General features: G+C 33.8%; 1 protein-coding gene across 2 annotated transcripts in view; it reads left to right on the top strand.

Moving 5' to 3' along the window:
• Positions 1 to 837: 837 nt before the first annotated feature.
• Positions 838 to 12119, top strand: part of ppp1r7 (protein phosphatase 1, regulatory (inhibitor) subunit 7) — an 11746-nt gene continuing 464 nt past the window's right edge. Inside the window, exons 1-10 of one of the 2 annotated variants that reach the window (NM_001037386.2) lie at positions 838 to 894; positions 1621 to 1716; positions 1803 to 1858; positions 2949 to 3014; positions 3133 to 3263; positions 4263 to 4425; positions 7296 to 7412; positions 7493 to 7597; positions 8109 to 8195; positions 11182 to 12119. The exon at positions 11182 to 12119 is cut by the window's right edge and continues 464 nt beyond it. In NM_001037386.2, the coding sequence (NP_001032463.1) occupies positions 855 to 894; positions 1621 to 1716; positions 1803 to 1858; positions 2949 to 3014; positions 3133 to 3263; positions 4263 to 4425; positions 7296 to 7412; positions 7493 to 7597; positions 8109 to 8195; positions 11182 to 11358 (1038 nt within the window). In that variant the 5' untranslated portion in view covers positions 838 to 854 and the 3' untranslated portion in view covers positions 11359 to 12119. Of the gene's footprint in view, positions 895 to 1620; positions 1717 to 1802; positions 1859 to 2948; positions 3015 to 3132; positions 3264 to 4262; positions 4560 to 7295; positions 7413 to 7492; positions 7598 to 8108; positions 8196 to 11181 lie in introns of those variants that run through there. The other variant, NM_001291498.1, reaches the window with a different exon arrangement.

A 12119-nucleotide genomic window follows, 5' to 3' on the forward strand; every position in this document is an offset into this window, starting at 1 on the left:
GTGGTTACAACGTTGTTGCACCCTGTTTTACGCTTGAACAACTAAATGAATGCTTACATCTATTTAACTGAATGTATTGTAATTACATTACAACATCGATTCTGTAAAAACAACCTTGTGAAATTGAAAACAGTCACATTAAGCTTTCACCGAAAGTTTATCATTGGCCTAAAACTCTAGCTGTGCATAGAGCCCATTACATAATATTTTGAATTGAACTTGAAATAAGATATATATATATATATATATATATATATATATATATATATATATATATATATATATATATATATATATATATATAAGCAATAAGCAATTAACCAGTAAGCAAGGTAAGCATTCGCTTAGGGCCCCAGGAAATCTGAGGGCCCCTCAATAAATACCTAGAAGTTTAAATTATATCTATAAACCATATATAACAACATTCTCTATCATATCTTGCATGATGCGGATCTAAAAAAAATAAATGTTTAATTTTTATTACTACTTCACAAATGTGTCCCCTACCCTCAATCATGGAGCAGTCCAAATTCGCTAAAGATTTAGTTTGAAAAATGTAAATACAAAATAAAATAATATTTCATTAAAACGTAATTTAAACATAGTTCATATATTCTTTTAGTTGTGAATTCACTTTAAGAAAATGAATCATCCCATGGCTAGAATTGCTTAAGCCCCCCAAATGACTAAATCTGCCCCTGTCTCAGCATTATTTGCGTTGTGTTTTGTCGTGTATAAATGTATTATATAATCGTAATTATTTATAGTCCACGAGAGTAGAAAACGGACTCCCCGTTTTCTATTGGTCAGCCCAGACGTCAATCATCCACTAAAGTGGGCGGGTTCACAGGAAAATGGCGACGTTATCTGTCGGAGAGCCTCAAGAGATGGAAGGTGAGCGAACTTGTCTATATTTAATGATTCTTTTCCAGTTGAGCGTTTCATAAGTCAACCATTGTTAATTTTTCATCTCGGACATTAAATCCTTTATTAATTTGAATTTTAAATCAGTTAATGGTTTCCTATCCCCTTACCATTCATTCACACTGTAATGTGCGATTGTTTACGTTCATCCCACAGCTATTTAAAGCTATTCTCTCAGTCTGCACGTATTAAATAACGATATATGCGTCCTGTTTTTTTTATTTCGCTTTTGAGTGTATTTAAATGCCACCGTTTACTGCAGATCTCCTTTTAGCTGTGGTGTACGGTAGTGTATACAGGGCGTCATTGCGTGTTAGCAAATGTAGCCGAGCAGCTCTCATTAACTTGTTCAGAACATTAACCGGTTCAGAAAAAAACAAAGTGTTGGAGAACATGAATGTGCACTATCAGACATGACAAATCGAGCTTTTCTCGACGCCTCACATTTGTTTGCTGCTGCTGTATCAGCAGAGTTTGTTAGTACGCTCCTGCTGTGGGATGTGCATGTGTGTGTGCGCGCGTGTGTGTGTGTGTGAGAGAGAAAGTGATAATGGAGTCATTTGATAGATGGAGGATTTGAAAACTGTTTTCACTTACATAAAAGTATGTGGCATCAGGAATATTTGACCCATATACCAGCAGTGGCGTAATATCTCTGGGTGTGTTCTAGTTATTGATTAAAGCTGTGGTTTGAAGTTGACAGGCGAGGAGAGTCTGAGGAATCTGGTGATGATGAGACCAAGAGGAAGAGTCTCAATGGAGAAGTCGACTCGCTGCAAGCTCCTTCCACTGGTGAGGCTTTAGCGCAAGTGTGAGGGGAATATGGTAGAGATGTTCTTTATTCTCTAAATATGTTCTCCTTTCTCTTGGCCTTTTAGTTCCAGAGGAGTCACCGGTGGACATGGACACCATTACCTTAGACCCCGAAGAAGAGGTGATTGAGAAAGTTTTAGTTTTCGGGAAGGCCCTGAAGGTTTTTTGAACAGGGCTTCAGGGGTTAGATAAAATAAAACTGAAAATACTGTCATCATTTATTAGTTTCAAACATGTTTGAGTTTCTATCTTCTGTTGAACATCGAAGAAAATCATTTGAAGACAGATGGAAACCTGTAACCACTGACTTCCAAAGTATTTGTTTTTCCTACTATGGAAGTCATATTCAGATTTCTTCAAACTATCTTCTTTTGTGATCAATGAAATAAAAAAATTCACAAAGGTTTGAACTACTTGAGGGGAGAGTAATAGTGCGTGAATTATTTGGTCAACTGTACCTTTCAGAGTTCTACGGATGGTGCAACCGACACCTGATTTGTTTGTCACATGTAATATAAGTTTTCTATAATATAAAGTTTTGTTTTTTAGAGAAACACATTTGACTATAGCTTACACTGTGAGCCACAAGGAGCTGGAAACTAAATCTAAATTACCAGCTGTAAAAAATAAAAAACAAAAATTAAGCGGTTTCACTTTTATAAAAGTTCGCCCAAAAATAAAAATTATCTCATTATTTACTCCCCCTAGTGTAGTTTTAAAACTTTTGTGAGGTTTTTCTTCTGCTGCTGAGCACAAGATATTTTGAATAAATCTGGTAGCTGGGGCACATGCACTTCCATAGTTGAAAAAAAAAATACTATAGAGTTTAATGAATACCAGTTACCAGCATTTTTCAGAATGTGCTTTTTTGTGCACATTATAAATAGATTTTAAACCTATAAAGAATGAGGAAATGATGACAGAATTTCCATATTTAGGTCAACTATCTCTTAAAAGGCTAATACGACTTAGTAACAAGAATACCATCATTATATTACATTGCCCATTCAACTTATTAAGTACTTTTAATAACATGCTATTGTTTGATATGAAGATCCCAACTTTCACATGTTAGCGTCACTACTGTAAAATCATGTTAATAGTCTGTGGTTTGTGTAAAAATGCTTCTAATCTATCACCTAACCTTTTGTTACACAATGTTTCAGCTATTTTACACATCATTACTAGTGATCCACTATTAATTTATTTAGGATGTGGATCTGGTCCACTGTCGCATTGGAAAGATTGAAGGCCTGGAGGTTCTTCTGAAGGCAAAGGTGAGCATTTTTGTTAATAATTAGTGTAATAAAGTTGTATCATGAATCAAGATTAGGATACTGTTAATTATTAATAGCTTAATGACAAATGAGTAACTTTTTTTTTTTCTTCCATCAGACAATTTCTCTCAGACAAAACCTCATCAAACGGATTGAGAACTTGGAGAGCCTCGTCTCATTGAGGGAACTCGATCTTTATGACAACCAGATCCGCAAACTAGAGAATCTTCAGGCTCTAACAGAGCTCGAGTGAGTCAGACATGATGCTTTATTATTTAGTCCAAGATTATTAACGTTTAGAAAAACATGCAAAATATTTTTTATTTGCACATTACTGATCAAACCATTGAGTAAGTTTTGAGTTCATTTTTACTAACAAGGATGCATTTTATTGATCAAACTTAAAAACAATTCAGCACTGGCAGTGCGGCATCAAAGAATTCTGAAATAAAGGCAAATTTGTAAGGTAAAGTCAAGCATTTTTTCCAAAAAGACCCATTGTAAGTAGTTTAACAAGTAGTAAACAAAATGGCTTACACAGAAGTCTCATACCAAGCAGGTTTTTGTTGGACAACATTGAAAAATCCCAGTAGAAGGATTTCTAAAAAAAATAATGTGACACTAGCTTGATTTACTTTCAATGGTGAAGGGAGTCTTTTCAAAGTTTGCAAAAAAAGAAAAAGAAAAAATCCCAAAAGGCCAATTAATTTATTTTCCATGAAATTGTTAGAGTGGCTGACGTTAGTATTGGTGACCAACAGTAAACGTGTTTGCCATTTCAGTTTATTCAGCAAATGCATTTGCATCTCCCTTTTTTTTTTTTTAAACAAATGAAGAGTTTTAACTTTGGCAATTTTATCACTCGCTTCTCATGGAGTTAATGCCATATATGCCTACTTTTTATATGCACTTTTAATTGTTTAATTTATTTTATTTTTTTACGTACCTACCACAAAGAAACGCAACCAAAGTTTACCTGTGAGGTACAAAGATGGAAATTTTATTATTATTATAATTATTGTAATATCTTTCATAGTATTAGCATTTTACTTTTGTTTTTGATCAAATGCATCCTTGATGGGCATAAAACACTACCAACCCAGAACATCGGAATGTTAGTGTACATACAATCACCTTATTAACCTTTAATTATCATCTTTTTGAGGACAAAAGTTTGATTATAACATGAAAAAAAGCTTTTAAAATAATTTACTGCATAATTTGCTTTTTGTCATGTATGGTTTGCAGGCAACTAGATGTTTCATTCAACTTATTGAGGAAGATTGAAGGATTGGATTCTCTCACAAAAGTCAAGAAACTCTTCCTGCTACATAACAAGATTGCAAGCATTGCCAACCTTGATCACTTGACAAGCCTCCAAATGCTGGAGCTGGGCTCGAACCGCATCCGGGTGAGACATCTGCTCTTCATGGCTTTTAACTGACTATAAGAAACTTGTCAAGTAAATGTCAACTTAAGTCATAAGTCTGTGAATATGGACATATGTGTTATTCGTTTTCTGTTAATTAAAAAAAAACTAACCTACAACTAGGTTTGAGTCATTCATCGAAATGAAGTTGCAACCGTGAAACTGGTCATGCACATCTTGTCAGGGAAGCAAAGTTCTGTGATCAGTAGTAAATCTTCATCTGAAGGCTAGAAGGCGCTCTCATGCAAAACCCCCAAATGCACTCAAAGAAGAATTACAAGAAATCCCTGTAGTTGTTGAATAAGCAGAAGCTTTAACTGCTTTCGTTGACTTAACACATTGACAAACAAACACTATGGAATTATCTCAGATAAGGATTAGTTTTAAACACTTGACTGAGGTGATTGTTGTGAAGTCAAAAGCAAAGACCAGGAGACTTTCGTTTCTTCAAGCAGGACTCTTTATTGGAAAACTTGCTGTGTCTGCAGTCACGGGGATGTCTTCGAGAAACCTATCGAGTAGTCTGTGAGAAGTCCTAGAGGAGTTTTGAGGAGAAGTCGAACTAGTGCAATGTTTACCTATATATTTTATATGTTATAGGGAGTTGTGATTAGAGGTGGCTACATTTCTAAACAAAGCATGCTAATGAAGTACATAGTTGAAAGAACTTGTTCAGACGCTGAAGTCTTACCCACCTGGACCTAATCAACAAAACTGATAGCTGTTGTTAATCCAATCGGCAGTATTGCACAGACTTTCATGGAGACAAAAGCACAGTTGAAGGGACCCTGGCCTTAGCATTTGCATTACTTTGGGATCTGCCAATGCTCAGAAAGGCAAAAGGTTTAATGTCTCTCGCACCTGGCCTTGTTTTTTTAGAAAGTCAATGTCAAACACATAAAATATAACTTTTTTGTTAAATACTAGACTTTTTTTAAAATCTAAATGTGGATGTTTTCAAGATTTGCAATTCATCACTCAAGTAACCTCATTTATTTATATAGCAGTATATGCACGCATTGTTTTCAGTACTGGCAGCATTGCATTGAGGGTGTGTGTCCACCAAAATGTTTTTTTTTCTAGAGGCGAGTGTTTGTTTTTTGTCACTTTGCACTGGCATTTTACAGTCAAGGATAAGCACACTGTTTTGTAAATCATTGCAAGGCAGGACAATACTATACAACTATCAAAAATAATCTGGTAAAGACTTCAACTTATAATGGTATAACGCAGATACTCCGTATGATAGCAAAAAATTCTGCAGAACATAAAGGCTCACAGCTTAGCATTTTTAGAACATTGCTTGCTTTTCTGCAATGCAAAAACACTTTGATGAACATGCACCCTTTAACCTTGATCACACTAAATGCACTTTTTGCATTGATTTATTTATTTTTTTTACTTTTTTTGAATAGTTTACAAATGGCCATGAGGGTTTTGTGTGCTGCTTATGTCCCCTGTGTGCCTCACGTTTTAACCTTGTGTTGCGTTTTTCTGCCATTTTGCGCCTGCAGTTGAAAAAAAAAGTCAACTGAGCAGAACGGCGCGCTATGTTGGTTACGTTTTTTTTTCATTCCCCAATCAAATGAAATCAGAGGCAGGGATTCTGTTGAGGTGATACCTGGTGAATGTCTGATCAAAAATGCTTTTTAAAGTCTATTCTCACTCTTAAGATTCTAACAAGACTTATCATATTAGTAACATTATTATCGGTAACTATAAGTTAAAGACACACATTGTTAAAATAATTAAAACGTTGTAAACATTTATGTCTTTTTGATGTTTTTATGTATTTATATGTACCATTATATATTTACGTTTAGAAGTGGTAGCATGTTGTAGTCTATCTAAAATAAAAGCATGAAAGAGAAATTTTCCTTGCCACAACACATGCCATTAGTTGTACATCAGTATATGAAATACAACATTTAAAATTGTTTAATGTCATTATAACACTCTTTTAAATTTAGACAAGATTTAGCTGAATATATATATATATATATATATATATATATATATATATATATATATATAATTTATTATTACTATATATAATTTATTATTATTATATATTTTTAATCAGACGCTACAAACTATACCTATTAAAACTCCAGTGACTCTTAGGCAGACCCAGGGGGGACTCGATTTCTCATGACAGCACATGTGTTGTCAAAACAACTTCAGAGACTTTTAAGGATGAAGGAGAGACTAGTCGTCACTGTTTGTATATACTAAAATTATATACATGTGTATGTGTATATCTACAGCGACACTCGCATCTGATTCAGTTGTTGCCTAGCGACATAAAAAGTGCACTTTTTTTTCTTGTCAACAAAAAAGGCAGTGTGGTGCACATCGCGTTCTTGAAAAGGGCGTTCAGTGATTTTCATCGTTTATTTTTGCACGTTTAAAAATGCAAACAATAAATTCAACCTCGCATGTGTCAATCGTATTGACACACTGCCTCCGCAACTTTTGTTTGTCAAAAAAATTTGGTTTCTGGTTTTGAATCTGTTTTTGTTTTTTTTTTGTTTTTGTGTATTATTTGCATTAAAAAAAAGTGTTTTGGGAGGTGACCGTTCAGAGCCACTGTACAGGTGAAAGGCAAAATACAGTTTGCATGCTTTACTTTTTACTTTTTGGAATGGATGAATTAATACCCATCGGTACATAAACCTTGCACACCGAGTCCGAACAAATATTGTGGATATGGATACGAAATAAATGCATTCACAATCTCTATCTATACATAATTATACTATACATTTACTGTATATTTACTATACATTCTCTATACTGTGGATTTGTTTTCAGCCTGTTAGTCTTTACATTGTGTTGTTTACAAATTGTAGGTTATTGAGAACCTGGATTCTCTTTCTTCCTTGGAGAGTTTGTTTCTCGGCACGAATAAAATCACTCAGCTACAGAATCTTGACGGATTGCACAATCTGACGGTTCTCAGTATTCAGGTGTGTTTGTGATCAACGGTGTTTCTCCTTAGCCAATTTGACTTTCACTGTCAGTGCTAACATCTGCTCCTGCCCGACAGAGTAACCGCATCACCAAGCTGGAGGGTCTCCAGAATCTTGTCAACCTGCGAGAGCTTTACTTGAGTCATAATGGCATTGAAGTCATGGAGGGTCTGGAGAACAATGTAAGATCTGCAACTCCTGTCAATTCAAAATGTGTCTAAAAGATGATTGCCTTGTTTGTGCTTTTCAGTTTTGTTGAATATCTACACTTTATAGACTTTAATTTATTCAGGTTCAACTCAATTTAAGTTCTACACACTTAGTTTAACTCTATATTTTTAGTCAGTTTGATTAATGGAAGTTTAGATGACAGTTGTTAATTTGATTCAACAACAAAACAATAATGCTGCAAGAATTTGTTTTACAGTGTATAGCAAATTGCAAGTTAAAGAAGCTATTGTGTATACAAGAGAAGGTAGAAAGTGTATAGTAGGTTCGTGCTTAAATTTTCCCCGTTTCTCCATCTTTTGTGACGTTCTCTTCCTCTCCTTTGCACCTTTTACTCTCTGGGGATTTCAGTGTGTTCTGATCTGTCGTCACATCTCTAGAAGTGGTTTTATTTTTATCCTTCCCAGAATATTTTATTGCTAGAACATACAGATCTTTCATCTTTCTCCTCCTCTTCTTTTTTAGAAAAAGCTGTCAACTTTGGACATCGCTGCTAACAGGATAAAAAAGATTGAAAATATCAGCCATTTGACCGATTTAAAAGAATTTTGGGTAAGAAAGAGAACGACAGGTTTACTCTTGTGTTTGATTGCATACTGTGTTTTGTTTTGTCAACACTACCATTCAAAAATGCGAGGTTAAGATTGTCTTAATATCGATCTCTTCTGAGCATTTATTCAGTTCACAATAAAAGCTGTGATATTTTAAATTATTATTATTATCATTATTGTTCGATTTAAGTTTGTTGACATTGTACAAGTACTAGACAAGTGAATGCAGTCGAGTGCAATAGCTGCAAGCATGGGCGTAAATCTGATTTAACAGTAGGGGGGACAATAAATATAAAATTTCTTTCGAGCATTTTTTTTGAAGGGAACACAAATAATACAGCTGAATTGTACTAAAAAAGATGTGTCGTCACAGTTAAAAATGGTTCTGTTATTATTATAGCATGGAGACTTCGTCATTATGATTATTTTCAAAGTTTTTCTCAGGCTCATTGACAGCAAATTTTTCTTTAAAACTATTTATTGCATTGTTTGTTGTGTTGTTTACAGTCAACAGACTCTTGAAACTCCTGAATGCAGGAAAAGATGTTTTACATACTCGTAATATCCATCTTGTTTACATTACACTTGTTAAATTGACCGATCATATTGTAAATCAGTGAGCCTGTGAAGTTTATCTGCTAAATAGCCACAACTCTGAAAACATAAAAAAAAAAAAGTTCACCCCACAAGAATTGTCATTATCCCTTCAATAAAGCACAACACTCTTACCTGACACTGTACATCTGACTGACCCTGCTCTGCCTGTTCCTCAATCATGTCTTTCTCCTTTGCCTGGGATTGATATTGTGACATTAGCACTTAAGCACTCATTCTTAAAGCCAAATTGCTTAATATGTGAACTTTTTGTACTTGGCGTTTAGGTGCACTGAAAAATGATCTTATGTCCATTTTTTCCTGTCATTTTATCCAATGCATGACACTGCAGGGCAATTTAAATTATACTGTAGCACATTTTATACACAATGGTAATTCAAAGTGATTAACAAAGAATGCAAAACTATTATAAAAATAATCACAACAATAAAAACAAGGAATTAAAAAAAGGTTAACGTTTCAATTTCAATTTACATTTTAATTTCAATTTTTTAGGCAAACCTGGCCATTAGAAATAATCATTAGTGTTTAGCCTTGTATAAGTCTAAAATTTCCATCATGGTCTTAAAAGGGTCTTCAGTTTTAAAATTTGAGTTGATGAAACCTACAGAAACCCTGTGACATGTACTTGCAAAGTTTTTTATAGTCAGTTAAATGTCTGTTGAATGTCAGCATCAACAGATATTAAGCAGACAGTCTACTAATACTTAAATGGACCATCATAATAAAATGTTACCAAAATTATGTATATGACAATTTTCTGTTCTATATATATGAAACTATTCTGTTCATACGTTTTTGGAATTTATTATTTTGCTGAGTTTTGAATTTTCATAAATCCAGTCTTAAGTGTCACATGATCCCTCAGAAATTGTTATATGATAATTTGCTGCTCAAGAAAAGATGATTACTTTTATTGTTGTTATCAAAATTTACATTTTTGCTATTTAAGACGCTGGCACTGTAATTTTGGTTTGGTTTTTTAATGTTTGCTTCAGGGGTGTTTTAAAAAGATTTTTACAAATGAATAAAAACCATTCACATGGCAGAAATGTTCAATGTCACATTTGAAGCATAAATAGAGAGAAATTGTGTGTGTGTGTGGGTGTATATATGTTGTGAATATATGAAAAGTTTTCATATTAAGCTTGAAAATAGTTAGAAAAATTATTTTTTGATAAAATTGTTGCCACTTTAACAATAAATTAATGGAGTCAAAGTATTGAGGAAATAAATAAATGCAAATCTTAAAAAAAACTACTAAAATATTGGCAATAAAAAAAAAACACTACACTTATTTGCAAAACATTTTTATATGTTGTGTTTACAAAACTTATCCAGTCAATTGCAGTGCTCATTGTCAACCATAAGTTTGCAATGCGGTTTTCACTTTGCATGTCACGTTTCTGCACATTTCACTTTGTGGTCCTGATTTGACAACAGTGCAGAGTCAAGGGAACTTGGGCATGTACAGGCCATGAAGAAAACGAGCCAGGGTCACAAAGTGAAATGTGAATAATTAAATTGCAAAAAAAAATTTTTGCTCTGTTTGATTTTTATTTAAAGTTCTTTTTTGTTTGCAAGTTGAATTTTTATTTCTCAAAACTCAAAGAGAGAACTTTGAAATTTTTTCCCTTTTGAGTTCTCTATTTTTATTAGCAAAATTAATTTTTATTTCTCAAATAAATTTTTCTTTGCGATTTTTGGAAAATTGCATTTATTAATTTTATTTTTTGCTCAATACTTAATTTTTTTATTTGCAAAACTTTCATTTTGCAAGTATATATGACCCTAGATTGACTCCATATAAGCTGCCTGGTGTCTTTAGAAAGTGACTTTGTATACAAGATGAAAATTTGACTTTCAGGTTGATGCTCAGTGTCACAAATGGAATAAAAGTATTGCATAAATATAATGATGGACCGCATAGCACCAGTATAGTACATTAATTCAATTGAAGTGCACTGAAACGTTGGTCTTTTTGACGGGAGTAGTGTTAAAAAGAAATGTTAAAAGTAAATAGTGTGAAATAGTGTTGATCATTTTTGTGGAAAACGATACGTTTTTTTTTTTTTATTTAGAGGAAAAACAAATACCTTTTGTAGCATTATTAGTCTTTAAGCGTGATTTGTGATCATTTTATTGTATTTTTGTTGGATTAAAGTATTTCTGCTTGGAAGTAAACTCCACAAAAAATATGTCTTAATGTGAAATTAATGCACATGTGACAATTGTACTTTGTGGCATTATTTCCAAGTGCTTTTGTTCATAACAATTAGCATCTTGTTTATTGTAGTTGAATAACATTTTCAAAATGAACAAAACATTGTTATTACACTAACGTTTGTTTTCTTCTTATCTTCCTCACACAGATGAACGACAACCAGATAGAAAACTGGGCAGACTTAGACGAGCTCAAGAACGCCAAAGGTCTAGAGACTGTCTATCTGGAGAGAAACCCCTTGCAGAAAGATCCTCAGTACAGACGCAAGATCATGCTGGCGCTTCCCAGTGTCAGGCAGATCGATGCTACCTTTATCCGTTTCTGATCATCCATCCATCCACCCACTGCACATTAATAACACGCCACCACCATCACCTCATGGACACCACATGCCCTATTTATCTCTTTTATTTACTTTTTTAAATAACAAAATCGACGAAACACACACTCCCAGTGTTCACATGCTGGCACCTTTTACTCGCACAGAGACTATATATAATATACCGATGCTCTGACTTATGCTATAGCGCGAATGCTCGTTAATTTATTAGGACCTGATGAGTTTGACCTGAAAGAAAGTGACGCCTGATGCTCAGAAAATATATCACTTCTGACCCATACTACATTTTGGTAAGGAAATTTTTACAACATAGACATCACTTCTTCTCTCCAGCCATGTAGCTCATTTAAGACCGTATTTGCTATATGAAGTCGAATTCAGTGACTATAAAGAGATTTCTGGACTCAATTTGCATATCGTTTTGCTTTTTTTTGGTAGTAGAAGTATGTTCAAACTCTGCTTGGAATGAGATTCACTTTTCATCAACGCTGAATACATTAGAAGCCTCAACAAGGAGAGATTTATTCCATTTTAAATGAAGGTAATGCCACACAAACTCAAGTCTATGCACTGTAAAAAGCAATTAGTTACTTTACAGAAAGGCCAGTAAACATTTTACTTTTAAAACGATTAGTTGACTTTACTTTTAATGAAGTGAGTAAACCTGTTTTAACTGCTAAGTTGACTTAATTTGTATAATTATGCACATAGTTCATTTACACAGTTTTAAGGAAACAGGTCTACCT

Source organism: Danio rerio, chromosome 2 (genome assembly GCF_052040795.2).
Source record: "Danio rerio strain M-AB ecotype USA chromosome 2, GRCz13ab, whole genome shotgun sequence".
Classification (NCBI taxonomy): Eukaryota; Metazoa; Chordata; class Actinopteri; order Cypriniformes; family Danionidae; genus Danio; species Danio rerio.